The following is an 18995-nucleotide window of genomic DNA, read 5'->3' on the forward strand; positions in this document are numbered from 1 at the left end:
GAGGTGTTGCTCAAGTGTTGCCCATGTTTGACCAAAGTTTTACATAAGTATCGGTAAAGTTCGAATCGTACATTTTAAGCAGAGTAAGTGAGCTTTTGCTATATATAATTTTTCCGTAAGTGGGCTTTTGCTATACTTTTATGTACACTTACATTTCATAAGTGTACTATTTGATATATATATTTTGAAATACTTGTTCTTCATAAGTGTGTCCATGTTTGTACAAAAATAAATTATGTATGTTTATTGAAATTCGATGGCATATGTTATGCCTTCGATTTGTTAAATGATCTTTGAAAGCATGTTTGAGAAAAATATTTTTGAAGGCACTGTTAGGATTCACATTTGAAATGGTCGGGAAAATATGACATTTGATTTGGCCCTGATGCAGTGTGATATAATAATTGATACTATGACCTCGCCCCATTAGAGGATATAACTTAGGGAATTGATCAGTTAGCCATATAAAATAAGATGATTTTCAGTGCCAATTTCTTTTATTTAATATGATACAAGAACAAGGATCAAGTACATAAGGATGAATAAGACATGTTTTGGGTTGGTGATGAAATTTCAAGGACACAAAGATTACTTGCTTGTTGGGTCAAATTACCAGATCCCAACAAGTGGTAGAGGCCTGAGTAGATTGTATTCAGACCACTATTGTAGCCAATTGCAAGAAATATTAGAGTATATACAAATAGATGATGCCAAAAAGGGGAAGTAGAAGACTACAAAAAGAGTGAAGAGTAGAAAAGACATGCTGAAATGACTAAATTTGAAGAAGATAAGAGGCGGTCAGAAGAAGAGGTGGCAATGTCGGTGATTCAAGTTGTAGAAGATAAGATTTTGTTTTGAAGGTGTAATAGGTTTTCAAATTTATGCACTGGTTTTCAAATTTATGCACTTGTAACATTGTAATTTCATTATCTCAATGAAATACAATATGTTCTTAGATTTTCTAATATTATATGTTTTTCGTAAGTGATCGTATACTTTTATAGATTGGTTTTGTCATCACCAAAAAGAGAAAATTGTTGGAATATTTTTTTTATTACCCTTAAGTTTTCATGATTGACAAAATAAACAACATCAAACTGTTTCAGGACCGACCCGCTCACTTTATTGTAAAACAGGTTTTTAGACTACTGGATAAAATCTTTCATTTTCAAGCCGTTGAGGAGTTCAAGCTGTCTAGAAATCCAACCACTGTAATTTATTGAACTCTATCTGCAAGAAATCTTATGACAAGTGACCGGTTCAAAGTATTAAATTTAGTGCATGAGTTCAAACCATTGTTTTCCAACCGCACTATAGAAAGGTCAAGAGTGAGGACTCCCAAAAAGATGTTGCATTTCAAGTTGTTCATTTAAAAACTCAATATAAAAAGATTACACAGTATCTACCAACTTTGGAAATGACATAAAACTATTCTATTCGGATATGGTGTGTCAGCTCTATCAAAAGCATGGACTTAAAGTCGAGAGAGTATTTACGAGAATTTATTGATAAGTACGACGAATGCCCATAATAACGAGAATCTGTGCAGAAGATCGTTGGAAAGAAACTTCGACTGTTGAACACTCTAATATAAATATGCATTGCGTTTCAAAGGGAACACTACCGAAACTAATTTAAAATCACTAAAACTTTCAAGAAATCAAGAGCCTGCATATTTCCAAGATTTTTTTAGCACTTAAGAGTCATCATTTCAAACTGCTCAACCAAAGCACCCACTTATTAGAATATATCAGATCTTAAAAGATCAATATGTTCTAACTCAACCAAATCAAACAGTTACAAAGCTGATTGCAATGTCATTGTTATCTGTTATATTGCCTGGTGAACCAAAAGTTCTTAAATATCAAGATCTTGTAAAGTGATTACTAAGAATTTCAGTTTAGGCAGTTTGATAATTTCTAACTAAAGCGGGCCATTACAAGACCTAGTAAAATTAAAGACTTTTAGTGGAACCCTCATAAGTGGAAAAAGTGGTGACATAAGAGTTTTATCTCCGAATATCCATAAAAATCTTGAGTAATTTACTTATGCATTCTACATTCATACATATTAAAGTTTTCAGACTGTTTTTTGTTAAAATTGTCAACCGTATTTATTTATCACTAGCCAAATCAGATAATTTCTGCACTTATTTTATTTTAAAGTGATACAATAAAGCTAGCTATTCAAGAATAATTCTTAACAGTCTACAAATTGTTGAGAACCGTTTAAAGTTAAAGGAATTTTTAAGAATGTTTATTCAACCCTCTTCTAAACATATCCCTGATCCTAACAACTTCTATACATAGACGTCACTTGAAGATAAGAAACAATCTTTGACGGTTCATGATCTGATTGACCCAGATTTGCGGCAGTGGAATTTCACATTGTTTAATGTCATATTTCAGCCTACATATATTGATGAAATCACGTGTATTCATTTGTCATCGGTTTCCTCAGAGGATTATACACGTCTGACACTTAAGCCGAATTGCAAATATAATTTTTTTTTAACCCCCAAAATCACCTATAAATACAAGTTATTTTTTATATTTCACATTTCAATTTTCTCTCAACTTTTCGCTTCTCTACAATCAATATATTTCTTTACCATCATTTCTCTAAATATATTCAATAAATATGTTATAATTTTATCTATAATTGATATTATTTTTATTGTTATTTATTTATTATTTCTCAATTTACTCTTCTAAATAATTCGAAATATTATTTTGATATTATCATTTGGTAATCAATATTATTATTACCAAATGTTGTCAACCTTTTATAATAGCTGAACAAGAAGGTTTTGTTGAATTTACTAGTACTATTCAATCTGGTTTCACAATATTTCTAGGCACACACTTAAGAAATATTGTTTTGATATTTATAAAGAATATAAAGAAACACTAAAATCGCATCTTTCAAATATTTCTTGTAGAGTTATTTTAACAACTGATATTTGGACTAATTTAAAATATGAATCATATCTTGTTGTTACATGTCATTGGATTGACGAAACTTGGACTATGCAAAAAAGAATTTTAGCGCTAGATCATTTAGAATCGTTTCACAAAGCATACACTATAGCTAGATATGTTTTAAATTTTGTTAAGATTTATGGCATACAAAATAAAATAATGTCGATAACGTTAGATAATGCGAGTGCCAATACTCTTGCAATTAAATATCTTAAAGATTTACTAAAACCAAATTTAGAAGGTAATTTGCGTCATGTTAGATGTGCATGTCATATTATCAACTTATATGTTAAATGTGCCTGTGATGAGCAAATATCCACTGTAACAGAAAATTCAAATTATGTGGGAAATTATCACTTGAAAAAAGATATGGACGTGAACACTGGTCGAATCAACTGGAATTAAATTTAAAAAATTTCCTCTTCCTATTGAAACTAGATGGAATGCTTTATATCACTTGCTTCGTACTTTATTATGTTTTCAAGATTTAGTTACTCCATATTATAATAATATTGCGGTACAATCTTTAATGTTAACTGACGATGATTGAAATATTTTGAGTAAATGTGTTTCTTCGTTAGAAATTTTTAAAGAAGCAATCGAAAAATTTGCTGACATTAACTACCCTACTTCAACCATGTTTCTATCTTTGCTTTTCAATATGTTTTATAAATTTATTGAATATCGCGATGATTCTGTTATGCGTGATTTTGTTTCAAATATGGAAAACAAAATTTTAAAATATTGGAAAACTATCTCAATTGTGCATGGCTTAGCAACATTACTTGATCATACTCAAAATCAAGGAGGATTAGACGTGTTTTTTGAATATTATGCTAACTTTCTTTGGAAGAATGTTGACGATCAAAAGAAGTCAATCATGCCTTCTCTTCAAGAATTGTTTGATTTGTATGCTAGTGAACAATGTGATGAACCAAGTGCGCAGCCAGAGGATATGCCGACATATAAAAGCAAGAATGGAGCACCGAACTTCTTTCAAATTTTGAAACGACAAAAGTTCAAAGGAAAATCGGTGACAATAACCAATTACAATGAAATCCAAATTTATCTAAGTCAATATATTGAGACTACGGATAATATCGATGTTCTTGATTGGTGGAAAGTAAATTATAAACTTTATCCAGTGTTAGTTGCAATTGCAAGAGATGTCCTACTCATTCAAAGTTCAGGTATTGCTGCTGAATCAGCATTTTCAGTATGTGGAAGGATCATTGGCGAACAAAGAACTAATTCAAAGCCATAACCATAAACACTTTTCATGCTAACATGCCTACAAAATTGGTTTGTAGCAGAAAAAAGAACAGGACCTCTGTCACAATCGAAGAGTTTCAAAGCTCAAGCTCCGACGAAGATCCAGAATATTCAAAATATATTTTATTAAATCGTGATGAATTTTAGATGTTCAATTGTAAAATAAATGTTTAAGTTATTTTGTTATAATTTTTTAATGTAATCACAATTATTTGTATCAAAATACTAAATAAAAAATTGTCAATTAATATTATTAATTTTAATTATATAGTAAAATATAATAAATTAGAGCTCGGAACCGGTTCGACTTGAACCTGAACCGGTATATTAGAAGTCGAACCGGTCTTAGGTTTGGATTGACTTGGAACCGGAATCGTTCGGAATCGGTTCCTAACCGGTTCAGATCGATTCCAAACTCATCAGACCTAGAATCGGTAAGAACCGGTCAGAAACCGATCTGGTAGAACCGATAAGCATGCCTAAACTGGGTGTAAGAGGGTAGAGAGATTCATTATTGGTGGTGCAAAATAGATGAGTGAGCTACCGAGCAATTCATAAATATACATTTCTAGAAACCTCTACGAAATTGCATTGCACCCCCTCCGTCGAAAACCTTTTATCTCCTAGGGTTTTGTCATCCTCTCTCCAACAAATTGTACATTGTAATTCACGAGCTCACCTCCCAGAAGACTCTCTTCTCTTCACTCTGCAATACTATTTCCTACTCGGTATTATCTGCTTTTTCTCCCAAATTAACTGTTGTTGGAACTTTCTGGGTTCTTGATTTGATGGTTTTTATTTTATTTTCTTCAAAATTTTCGCTTTGAGAGCAGGAAATGGCGACTACCCAGCTGACTTCCGCTGCATCTTCGATTTCAGCAAAAGGGTTTACCTCGTTTGAAGGTCTGAGGGCTTCAAATGCAGTTAAAGTGTCTTCTTTTTCACCTTTGAAGCTGAACGGCAAGGCCCGAAGGTCGTTCCGTGGTCTTGTTGTTAAGGCTGCTACAACAACTGTTGCGCCGAAGGTATACTCTTCGAGTTCGTTTACGTTGTACTTTATAGCCCACTCCTTTTATGCTTTTGGTGCTTTTATTTTGTTGAATTTCTTATCATGTTTTCATTGATTCTAAGTTTACGAAGTTTTTTTTTGTTAATGCAATAGAACGCTGTTTTATAAATTATACTATTGGTCGTAAGATAGCTGGATATTGTATAATCTATGTGGTGTGCAGGACTGAATTGGATGGTTTTGATTAAAAGTCTAGCGAATGGTTTCCTTATTGACTATCTTTTTTGTGGTGTGAAGAATACTTTTCTTGGGGTTGGTTGATTGAGAATTGCCATTGATCTTTCTTGATTCTGTGTTCCATCTCTGTAGTTTCACATACTGTTCATTCACCTTACTGGGTCTTTATTATTAGGTGGTGTAAACTGAACTTGAACGTGAAATTTTCAGAGCTCTAAAATTCGGCAACACACTGATTTTGATATGCACAATAAGTTCTAGGTTGATCTAGCGACACCAAAGTGTATTTGTGTGCTCTTGTTTTTTGTTAATGCAATGCTACTGCTGACTAATCTTTATGTTCCCAACTCTTCAGTATACATCACTCAAACCTTTAGGTGACAGAGTGTTGGTAAAAATTAAGGCAGCTGAGGAAAAAACTTCGGGTGGTATCTTGTTACCAACCACTGCACTATCAAAACCTCAAGGGGGTGAGGTGGTTGCTGTTGGAGAGGGTCGTACAATTGGAAAAAATAAGGTGGAGATTAGTTTGAAGGTATGATCCGACCTTATTAGTCGTTTTTATGTTTAACGGTGTATACTCATGATTGATACCTGTGTTCAGACTGGTACCCAAGTGGTTTACTCGAAGTATGCGGGTACAGAAGTGGAGTTTGATGGTTCAAATCATCTCATTCTGAAGGAGGATGATATTGTTGGTACTCTTGATACTGATGATATAAAGGATTTGAAGCCCTTGAATGACAGAGTTCTCATAAAGGTTGGTTATTCACCCAGCTTCCCCTCCCTATTTCTACTTGTAATCCATTTATAATTTTTATACTAGCATTGTAGGCTGTAACACACACAGTGTGTCTTTATTATCAATTATTCCACCGACACTTCGTGTATTTTAAATTTGAAAAATTTTCTAATTAACAATTTTATCATTTTTGTAAATTCAAATAATGATATTCTAAAAAGATTCAAACTCGAATTTCATGTTACTGATTAAAAATGTTGCTGATTAAAATAGTATAGCCACTTCAGTAAATTTAAGGAATGGTCTATCAAGAGACCAACATGGTCCTTGTATGATATATAATAAGAATAGATAGATGGTCACCTTCATACTGCAAAAACGTCGTTAATTGTTTTCCGTCCTGCTTAAAATTCCTGGATTATTGACATAATCCAAAGCATCCCTAGTACAAATGAAATTACATGTCATTTCACATAACATCGTAATATTCAATCTTGGGTAAAAGCAAGTTCAGCACCTCGATTTTAGTGTGCTGTACTTTTACAATACTAACTGAACATTTATTTATTTCTAGGTGGCTGAGGTTGAAGAGAAAACTGCTGGTGGATTGTTCTTAACCGATGCGAGCAAGGAGAAGCCTTCAATTGGCACAGTGAGTGGCTGTTATTGAACTTATCCTTAATATGAATGCCTCATGACTCAATGTCGGTGAAGTTCCTCGTTCCTTGATGCGCTTCCACTGATTAATAACATCGACAGGAAGTTTAGCATATTGGCACACCAACTTTACTGTTTCTATTCTTAAATTACAGGTTGTAGCAGTTGGGCCTGGCCGACTCGATGACGATGGTGATAGGAAGTCATTGTCAGTTGCCCCAGGAAATACAGTTATGTACTCAAAATATGCAGGCAACGATTTCAAAGGTAGTGATGGTTCCGATTACATAGCACTGCGTGCATCCGATGTAATGGCTATCCTTTCCTGAGTTCCCATCCTGTCTTTCGTTCAGCCCTTTAGTATTCCTGCAAATGATGAAACAAGACACTCTTGTAATTTAGAGCCGAACACGTTTTTTATGGTTCTATGAAATGTAACAGTCCTCAGATTTTGGCATAAATTTTGTTGGTTTACAAAGAGTTGCTCGTTTCTTGCTTCCAGGGTCTTGTCGTGTATCTTGTTTTCAATGTTTCATGATTGAGCTAATAAGATTTGAGCATCCTCGTATTATTTTCTTTGCATATTACGTGTAAAATGATGTTTATTTGGGACACCATTTCTTATTTGTCATTTTAAGAGATTGATGTGAATTATGTAATTACAAAATTAGTTGAAATTTGGCATATTGACGGTCAATTATTGGTATATAAGCAACAACGTTGAAGTAGAAGATTGGACTTGAATCAAGCCAATCCTTTCTGAAGACAAGATCATACGATTTAGACCAAATATGCAACATTATTAGGCCAAACCATTTTAGAACAACACTTAAAATTTGCATATCCATTTACTAACATTTATTCTTCTTTTTTACTTTAAAAATTATCGTTTAAATCACTAATTATTATTTAAATTATTATAATGCTATACGCACATTTTAAACTTACATGAAAATAACTAGTCAAAGATAGATAATCTCAAGAGTTAATCATTTTTTATGAATCTCATATTCTAACTCCATCTATTAATGAATAATATTTTTTAAATATGATGGATCTATATCATAAAATACAAAAATTCATGTGAGATGGTCTCACGGGTCAATTTTGTGAAACATATATTCTATATGGGTCACCCACGAAAAAAAATTATTTTTTACGTCAAATATATTAATTTTTATTATAAATATAGACATGATTGATCCGTGTCACGAAAAAAGATGCGTGAGATGAAATATGAAAGACCTACTCATCGTGAAATCATCGTATGGCAGACGTATTCTTTGATTTTTTATTTGGCAAAAATTTGTGTGAGACGGTCTCACGGATCTCTTATTGATCATCCATTAAAAATTATTACTTTTTATGCTAAGAGTATTACTTTTTATCGTGAATATGGGTAGCCGGTAGGGTTGACCCGTCTCACAGATTATGATTCGTGAGACGGACTCACGTGAGACTCACTCTTTTTATTTTGTGTCATATCAACGTATCAAATCAGTTACTCCTTAAAACCCCACACATTTATATTTTTGTTGGAAAATAATATTTAAAATGTGTATTGAATATTTGAATGTTGAATATTTGAATGTTGAAAATAAGAGTTGTAAATATTGAAAATTAGTGTGTGATGATGTAGGTGATGATGAATTTATTTTTGGATTATTTGTAAAGATTTTCTAAAAATAGATCTCTCATTTGTGAAGAAAATCACAATTGAGTAGAGAGAAAAATATTATAAAGTGTGTAGTTTGGTAAATTTTGAGAGTTTGAAATTTTTACTTTTTACCATAAATTTTTACTTTTTCACAACACGCTATCAGCACGAAGCTCGAAAAGTCCTACATACTTTTCCAAGCTCAAAACAGAAGCAAAAGGTAACAAAAGTAATAATATTTATTTTACTGTTATTTATTTATTGTATATTTATTTACTATATAATATAATGTTATTATTAGAAATAATAAAAATAAATTTTTCAAAAACTTGTTATAAATCCTGGGAGGATGTTAAGACGACATAAATATGATCTCACAAACACATTCAATCACTCCAACTTTCTCTTCTTCTCTAAAAATTATTCTTCATTAAAATTTTCGAAAAAAAAAAGAAGATGGCTTTCTCAAGGTTATTTTTAATTATTTTGGTTATCATACTCACGAGTCTTGTGTCACGCCCCCAGACCGGGGTTAGTCGACATCGGCGTTGTTTTACAACCTGAAAAACAACAAGCCTCGTAGCACAGTATAAACCAAAACCAGTCTATTATTCATAAAATCATCGTCTTTACAACTTAAATAAAAATATGCGGAAGCGATAAACATAAACTAAGCTTTAAAACTTCTGGAATAACTCGAGATCTCATACCATCCCCAATATTTGCTCTTGCTCATCTTCATCCATTTGCTCTTCTTTCTTATCTGGGTGGGAATGAAGTAAGGGGTGAGTATTTTGGGAAATACTCAGCAAGTGGGGGCCGATCGTGCATAACAAATATCGAGGATATACATACGAATAAATTATCGAATCTCAATATTAAGCATGTTGAATCAAATACTAACACAAATACGAATATAGCACTGAAAATCATCTCATTTTCTATGGTTTTTACTGATCAGTCCCCTATATGTTACTCCTCTAAGGGGCGAGGCCAAAGGAACGGTTATTATAACCCACCGCATCAGGGCCTAAACAAAGCATATCAAAGTTCGGAATTTCCTTTACCATTTCAAAATCAAATCATTACAGTGCATTTCAAATAATTCAACATGCTTTCAAATATTATAACTGATATCGAAAAACGAATAATTAAGGGGATTTCATACCAAAAGAAAATGAATATATCATGCCGATCGAATTTTCAAAGTCATATTTAATTTGTTTTCGAAATATATCATGCTCACTTAAAAAGAAAATAAGTGTGCCAAATCTTTTATATAATAATACATATATATTCAAAAGTCCACTTTAAAAATAATTAAACAAGTGAACCGTATTTATCAAAAGAATATAAATATCGAGAGCCACTTAAAATAGACATAAGTGTGCAATTTTATGTAATAATATCAAAAATCCGCTTACGAAGGAATACATATATCAAAAGCCCACTTACAGTATTCTGACTGCTCAAGGAAACGTGAATGGTGAGATTGCGGCAGAGCTTCGCTACTTGAAGATGAAAGCTTCGAAAATACGGTGATGCTAGAGAGGATTTCGAGATTTGGGAGTGCAAGTTCTGAATGAAGAGTCCTCCTATTTATAGGCACGGAAAATCAGCTTACAAGGTAAGCTCTGAAGTCGCTCCACGAATGACGCTGATGGCTAATCAAATGGGTGATTGCACTAATCTCTCTCGGATGAACGTAGACTGCTTTCTTGTACAGGTTCGTGACGTATCTGGACTGTATTGCAAATTTGCTAGCTTCCTTATTGAGAAAACTTCCTTATATACAATATAATATTTCCAATTAGGTGGATATCCAGCATTAATTTACTGTGTATCTTGCACTGGATTTCGATTTCCATGTATTATTTATATTTTCAAATTTATTATAACTCGAAAATAAGTTCTTATACATGTCTATATTTAATTAATTATGTGCCCAAAAATTTGGGTTCTCACATCCCTCCCTTCTTATTAGAAGTTTCGTCCTCGAAACTTTAGTCGGTTTGACTTTCAAAAAGGTAAGGATATTGCTTGCGCATTTTCTTTTCAAACTCCCAAGTAGTTTTCTCGTTCTGTGTGTTTTGACTATTGCACCTTGACGTAGGGAATGATACGTCGTCTTAGTACTTGGTCCTTGGTGTCCACAATATGAATAGAGACATCTTCATATTTCAGCTCTTCCCCCATGTTACCTTTGATCATTAGCGGATCAATTTCCATAACATTGCTTTTGTTCGAGGTGTATTTCCTTAGTTTGGACTTATGAAATATATTGTGGATTCTAGATATATCTGATGGCAATGCTATTCTGTAAGACAATGTGCCAATCTCTCCAGAATTTTGAATAGTCCTGCGTACCGAGGTTTCACTTTTTCAGCTTTACTGAATCTAATGATTCTCTTATATAAGCTTTTTCACCCAATGTGAATTCCATTGGTCTCCTTTTAAGATCAGACTAACTCTTTTGCTGGTCTTATGCAACCTTGTGTCTATCTTTGATGATGACCATTTTTTCATTGTCTCTTGGATTAGTTTAGCCTAGTTATGACTGTCTCCTCTATTTCTTCCATGCACAGTGATGAACGACACTTTACTTGTTGGCATACTTGTCACTTAGATATAAACTCGGTGACATCTCTTTTCATTATGCTTCACTAGAAACTTACTTTCAAATCCCTGTACATCTTTGTACTACCTGGGTGGGTCGGGAATATTGACTTATGTGCCTCTTACATCACTTCTTATCGAAGATTATTGATATCTGGCACACGTAATCGTCCTCTTATTCCTAGGATTCCGTCTGGGTCCACTTGAAAATCTGATGACTTTATTTTCTTGGCTTGTTCTTTGAACTTCTCTAGTGTCGTGTCTCGACTCTGATTTAACTTGACTGCTTCCCGAAGGCATGGTTGCGCGGAGAATGATGTTATGTTATCTTACCCATGTTTGAATCAAAGGATCGGCTACCTTGTTTGCTTTGTTGGCGTGGTAGCTTATTGTCAAGTCACAGTCCTTGAGTAACTCTATCAACCGTCTTTGTCTCATTTTTAATTCTTTTTGAATGAACAAATATTTGGGACTTGGTGGTCAGTGAGTGAATATTTCACACTTGACATCGTAGAGATAGTGTCTCCAAATTTTCAAAGCAAAGATCACTGCTGCCAACTCGATATCATGAGTATGGTAGTTTTGCTCCTGTGGCTTTAGTTGACTAGCCTCTCTTCCATGAGTACGCCTCTGATATCTTCCTTTGATCCTTGTCCTCAGTAGATAATACCAACATTGGTGTAGATGCTAGCTTCTCCTTTAATGTTTGAAAGCTCTTTAACATCTCTCTCTTCAGTTGAATTCATAGTTCTTTTGTGCGAGTCTCGTCAGTGATACGACTACTGAAGAGAAGCCCTCGACGAATTTCTGCTAATAGCCTGGTAATCTAAAGAAGCCTCTAATTTCGGTTCCATTCTTATGTTTCGGCTAATCTAGATTTGCCTCTAATTTCTTAGTTCCACTGATATTCCTGATTTCGATCTCACATGACCTTATTCTGAATGCTGACATTGGGGTGTCTTCTGCTCTGACCTTTAGCTGATGATAGCATGTCCCCAGGTCAAGCTTAGAGAAGATTGTAACTCCTTTACGTTGATCGACAAGACCGTATATTATTGGAAGAAGATACTTATTCCTGATTGCGATCTTATAGAGTTCTCTATAATCTATACACAATCTCATACTTTCATCTTTCTTCCATACAAATAGGACTGCAGCTCCCCAATGAGATGCACTTGACATAATATGCTTTTTGTCTAACAACTCTTAGACTTGTTCTTTTAGCTCCTTGAGTTCATCTAGAGCCATTCGGTACAGTGCATTGGAGATTGGTGCATCATCAAGTACCGAATTTACTCAAAATCTACTTCACCATCCAAGACCATTCCAAGAAGCCTTTCTGGAAAAACGCCCGAAAATTTTCGTATTACTAGAATATCTTCCAACTTCAGCTCATCTACTCTTGCACTTTGTTTACCATTGCTAGGTAAATTTCTTCGCCCAATATTATGGCTTTCCAAGTCTGGGAAACAGAAAAAAATGTATTTCCGTTCCTTGGCGTTGCCATGGTACCTGATTTCTTCTTGGTTCGGGGTTCAGAGTTTGACATTCTTACTCTGGCAATCTACTATTGCATGGCTCTTAGATAATCAGTTCATCCTTAAGATGGCGTCGAAATCTATCGAAGTGAGTTGAATCAAGTCGGCACTCAATACATGCGATTGATGCTTATTTAATCTTATCTTGAAATTATCCCGATTACTATCACAAAAATTAAAACCCATATAGAATATTGAAACTTAACTCAATATCGATCTATAGCTTAAAATCCGAAATTATAATATAGTCGTTACCTCAAATAATTATTCTTTTACTAAATCTTACTTTTATCAAGATCATGAGCCTATCACACTCTAATACAAAGGAGTTCATTAAATGTCATTCCCTTTGAATCATTTAAAGTTAGCGCTTAACATTCTTAATAACCCAAACTTAATACCCTCACAGTTAATTGTTACTACAAAATCAACTTCTCTATTGGAATACCCAAAACTTGTGATATAGTTTTTATATCACCTTTTCTCATATTAGTTACCATAAATAACTTATCATCGCCGAGTCAAATCTTTTATCTTAAATTAGAAATTTCAGTCAACTTATCTCTTATAGGTATATTCCCAAAAATAAATACAAATACTAATTGTTCTCATAATACAATTCCATAAAGTTTCGACAAGTAGTTCAAGAAACACTTTGAACGGGATTTATCGAGAAAGTTTTCAAAAGTAGAAAGTTTGGACTTTGACTAATGGATAGAAAAATACGTCGAGAGGATTCTAGAACAGTCGACGGAATTAAATTCTGAGTTTTCTACGAAAAGTTATGAGTTCTACGAAACTTTCCTAAAATAACAAAAACGCAATTTCGAATATCTAAATAAAGGAATTTCGTGTTTTCAGACTATGCCTCGCAACAAGTTGTGATATTACTCGTTGGTCGTTCCGAATGGGACTGCATTGGCCGATTTTTAAAATTCCACCGATTTTTTTTTTTCCGAATAATTTTCTTCCCCAACCGGATTATGAACCTGGCGGCTCTGATACCACTTAAATGTCACGCCCCCAGACCGGGGTTAGTCGACATCGGCGTTGTTTTACAACCTGAAAAACAACAAGCCTCGTAGCACAGTATAAACCAAAACCAGTCTATTATTCATAAAATCATCGTCTTTACAACTTAAATAAAAATATGCGGAAGCGATAAACATAAACTAAGCTTTAAAACTTTTGGAATAACTCGAGATCTCCTACTATCCCCAATATTTGCTCTTGCTCATCTTCATCCATTTGCTCTTCTTTCTTATCTGGGTGGGAATGAAGTAAGGGGTGAGTATTTTGGGAAATACTCAGCAAGTGGGGGCCGATCGTGCATAACAAATATCGAGGATATACATACGAATAAATTATCGAATCTCAATATTAAGCATGTTGAATCAAATACTAACACAAATACGAATATAGCACTGAAAATCATCTCATTTTCTATGGTTTTTACTGATCAGTCCCCTATATGTTACTCCTCTAAGGGGCGAGGCCAAATGAACGGTTATTATAACCCACCGCATCAGGGCCTAAACAAAGCATATCAAAGTTCGGAATTTCCTTTACCATTTCAAAATCAAATCATTACAGTGCATTTCAAATAATTCAACATGCTTTCAAATATTATAACTGATATCGAAAAACGAATAATTCAGGGGATTTCATACCAAAAAGAAATGAATATATCATGCCGATCGAATTTTCAAAGTCATATTTAATTTGTTTTCGAAATATATCATGCTCACTTAAAAAGAAAATAAGTGTGCCAAATCTTTTATATAATAATACATATATATTCAAAAGTCCACTTTAAAAATAATTAAACAAGTGAACCGTATTTATCAAAAGAATATAAATATCGAGAGCCACTTAAAATAGACATAAGTGTGCAATTTTATATAATAATATCAAAAATCCGCTTACGAAGGAATACATATATCAAAAGCCCACTTACAGTATTATGACTGCTCAAGGAAACGTGAGTGGTGAGATTGCGGCAGAGCTTCGCTACTTGAAGATGAAAGCTTCGAAAATACGGTGATGCTAGAGAGGATTTCGAGATTTGGGAGTGCAAGTTCTGAATGAAGAGTCCTCCTATTTATAGGCACGGAAAATCAGCTTACAAGGTAAGCTCTGAAATCGCTCCACGAATGACGCTGATGGCTAATCAAATGGGTGATTGCACTAATCTCTCTCGGATGAACGTAGACTGCTTTCTTGTACAGGTTCGTGACGTATCTGGACTGTATTGCAAATTTGCTAGCTTCCTTATTGAGAAAACTTCCTTATATACAATATAATATTTCCAATTAGGTGGATATCCAGCATTAATTTACTGTGTATCTTGCACTGGATTTCGATTTCCATGTATTATTTATATTTTCAAATTTATTATAACTCGAAAATAAATTCTTATACATGTCTATATTTAATTAATTATGTGCCCAAAAATTTGGGTTCTCACATCTTGTATTTATCGGAGAATATCATCCTCGTGTGTTTTCTTTATTTTTACAAATGCTTGTACTTGTTATTTATCCATTACTTTGTATTGCAATATTCATTAACTAATAAAATGCATCGTAAATTTTTTAGTACCACCATGTCAAATTTGACAAAGCTCGAATTTGTTGCACTCGACATCACGGGGAAAAATTATATGCCATGGACTCTCGATGTAGAAATGCATTTTGAGTCATTGGGTCTAAGTGAGAACATAAAAGAAAATGGCATGTCGACGTCACAAGAAAAGGCAAAAGCCATTATATTTTTGCGTCGACATCTCGACGTTGGATTGAAATGTGAATATTTAATTGAAAAAGATCCCATGGCTCTGTGGAAATGATTGAAAGAAAGATTTGAACATATAAGGGAAGTTATACTTCCGACCGCCCGTGATGAATGGAATATGTTAAGATTCCAGAATTTTAAGAAAGTCAGTGATTATAATTCAGCGATGTATCGAATAATCTCGCAGCTAAAATTTTGTGGACATGAGGTCACATAATCTGAAATGCTTGAAAAAACATTTTCCACGTTTCATGCATCAAATATTACTCTACAACAACAATATAGAGTACGTGGATTTGTGAGATATTCTGAACTCATCGTCTGTCTTCTTGTGGCGGAAAAGAACAACGAGCTATTAATGAGAAATCATCAGTCCCGACCCACTGGATCAACAGCATTTCCAGAAGTAAATGATGTAAGTAAAAATGAATTTAAATCTCGAAACCAAAATCAAATTCAAAGACAAGATTTTGGTCGAGGTCGAGGTCATGGACGTGGACGTGGAATTGGCCGTGGTTTTGAAAACAATAGAGATAATTATTTTTATAACTCATCTCAAAAGAGCGTCCCAAACCATCCACAGAAAAGGCATCATGAGAATACAAGTGTTAATGAGAATCACTCAAAAAGATACGAAAGTTCTTGTTTCAGATGTGGTACTCCAGGACATTGGTCCAAAATTTGTCGAGCCCCTGAACACCTTTGTAAACTTTATAAAGAATCATTAAAGGGGAAAGAAAAGGAGACCAACTTCACTGAATGCAGTGACCGTTTGAGTGATTCAACTCATTTTGATGCTGGTGATTTTATGAATGATTTCTCTGGAAATGATCAATATGTTGGTGGGATAGAAATGAACAATATTGATGCTGCAGATTTTCTCAATGATTTCTCTGAAAATGAACAATATAGTGGTAGAATATAAATGTACAATATTTATTTTCATGTATCCATATAATGTTTTATTGTATAATTATGATATGTGTTATATTTAAATATATATTGCCAGTAAATTTATTTCATTGCATATTTTTTTGAAGTTCAAATATGGAAAATGCTATGAGCAAAGCTGAAGTTTGCATACCCGATAGTGGTACAACGCACACTATCCTCCGAGATAAAAGATATTTCTTAGAACTAAAACCAACAAAAACAACGGTGAATACAATATCAGATCCTGTAGACTTGATTGAAGGATGTGGTAAAGCACAATTTTTGTTACCTAATGGTACAAAATTTTTGATCAATGATGCTTTATATTCACCATAATCGAAAAGAAATTTGTTGAGTTTTAATGATATATATTCCCATGGGTATGATACTCAAACAATGAATGAAGGGAATGAGAAATATATGTGTCTTATCACATATAAATCAGGAAAGAAATATGTGATTGAAAAACTACCAATGTTCCCTACTGGATTGCATTATACACATATAAGTCCCATTGAATCAAACATGGTAGTTGATAATTCTTCAATATTAACCAATTGGCATGATCGATTAGGACATCCTGGTTCAACAATGATGCGGAGAATTATAGAAAATACACATGGTCATCCGCTGAAAGACCAGAAGATCTTTCAGAATAATAAGTTTCAATGTAAAGCATGTTCTCTTGGAAACTTATTATAAGACCATCAGCAGCCAAAATCCAAACTGAATCACCAATGTTTTTTGAACGTATTCAGGGTGATATTTGTGGACCAATCCATCCACCATGTGGACCATTCAGATACTTTATGGTATTGATTGATGCCTCCAGCAGATGGTCACATGTATGTTTATTGTCAACTCGAAATGTTGCATTTGCAAGATTACTTGCTCAAATAATAAAATTGAGGAATCAATTTCCCGATTATACAATAAAGAAAATTAGACTTGATAATGCTGGTGAATATACTTCCCAAACTTTCAATGATTATTGTATGTCTATGGAAATCATTGTTGAGCATCATGTTGCTCATGTACATACACAAAATGGATTGGCTGAATCATTGATTAAACGTCTGTAAATGATTGCTAGACCAATGATTATGAAAACAAAGCTCCCTATTTCTATATGGGGACATGCAATTTTACATCCTGCTTCATTAATTCGCATCAGACCAAGTGCATATCATAAATACTCCCCATTGCAGCTTGCGTTTGGTAAAGAACCAGACATTTCTCATCTGAGAATTTTTGGATGTATGATGTATGTGCCTATTGCACCACCGCAATGAAAGAAAATGGGACCTCAAAGAAATGTTGGAATTTATATCGGTTATGATATTCCATCAATCATTCGATATCTTGAACCTCAGACAGGCGACGTGTTCACAGCACGTTTTGCTGATTGTCATTTTAATGAGGAAATCTTCCCAATGTTAGGGGGAGAACAGAAACATACCAAAAAGTAAATTACATGGTATGTATCATCATTGTTACATCTGGATCCAAGAACAAAACAATGTGAAAAAGATGTACAACAAATTGTACACTTGCAAAGAATAGCAAATCAAATACCAGATGCATTTGCAGACACAAAAAGGGTAACTAAATCATATATACATGCTACAAATGCCCCTGCTCGAATTGAAATTCCAAAGAAACAAATTGAAGATACTCATGATGTCATTAAACACCTGAAGCGTGGAAGGTCAGTCGGTTCCAAGGATAAAAATCATCGAAAAAGAAAATTCATAGAGAAACACGATGATCACAAAAGAGAAAATGATGTTCTTGAAGAAACATATGATAATCACAAAATAGAGAATGATGTTCATGAAGAAACACATGATTATGAAAATGTTCTGTCAGAACCACAAACTGGCGAGAATCATGAAATCTCTATCAATTATATTAATACTGAAAAAATATGGAACCGAAAAGATATAGAAGAAATTGATGATATATTTTCTTATAATGTGGCAATCGACATCATAAATGATAATGAAGATCATGAACCAAAATCTTTTGGTGAATGTAAAAATCGGCAGGATTGGATAAAATGGAAAGAAGTCATCCAGGTTGAATTGGATTCGCTAAATAAACGTAATGTTTTTGGACTTATAGTCTTTACACCTGAAGGTGTAAAACCTGTTGGATACAAATGGGTTTTTATTCGAAAGCTAAATGAGAAAAATGAAATAGTAAGATATAAAGCTCGACTTGTTGCACAAGGTTTTTCTCAAAGGCCTGGAATTGATTATGAAGAAACGTATTCTCCCGTGATGGATGCAATTACGTTTCGGTATTTGATTAGCTTGGCGGTATCTGAAAATTTATAAATGCGTCTTATGGATGTTGTTACAGCTTACTTATATGGATCACTTGATAGTAATATATATATGAAAATCCCTGAAGGATTTAAGATGCCTGAAGCACAAAGTTCAAAACCCACAGAATGTTATTCTGTGAAATTACAAAGATCATTATATGGGTTAAAGCAATCCGGTCGAATGTGGTATAATCGACTAAGTGATCACTTGATGAAAAAGGGATATGTAAA

General features: G+C 33.7%; 1 protein-coding gene across 1 annotated transcript; it reads left to right on the forward strand.

The window, feature by feature from the left end:
- The first annotated feature begins 4838 nt into the window (after positions 1–4838).
- LOC140818426 (20 kDa chaperonin, chloroplastic-like) lies at positions 4839–7399 on the forward strand. The gene is made up of 6 exons (XM_073178371.1): positions 4839–4981; positions 5087–5278; positions 5855–6034; positions 6104–6259; positions 6816–6893; positions 7054–7399. Exons 2-6 carry the CDS (start codon positions 5090–5092, stop codon positions 7225–7227), a joined length of 777 nt encoding a protein of 258 aa, XP_073034472.1. The 5' UTR covers positions 4839–4981; positions 5087–5089; the 3' UTR covers positions 7228–7399.
- The last annotated feature ends 11596 nt before the right edge of the window (positions 7400–18995 follow it).

Source organism: Primulina eburnea, chromosome 17, assembly GCF_022965805.1.
Source record: "Primulina eburnea isolate SZY01 chromosome 17, ASM2296580v1, whole genome shotgun sequence".
NCBI lineage: Eukaryota > Viridiplantae > Streptophyta > Magnoliopsida > Lamiales > Gesneriaceae > Primulina > Primulina eburnea.

Coding starts and splice junctions, on each gene's coding strand:
- LOC140818426 (XM_073178371.1), top strand. CDS start 5,090: ATGGCGACTACCCAGCTGACTTCCGCTGCATCTTCGATTTCAGCAAAA. Junction 5,279..5,854: donor CAACAACTGTTGCGCCGAAG/GTATACTCTTCG, acceptor CCAACTCTTCAG/TATACATCACTCAAACCTTT. Junction 6,894..7,053: donor AGAAGCCTTCAATTGGCACA/GTGAGTGGCTGT, acceptor CTTAAATTACAG/GTTGTAGCAGTTGGGCCTGG.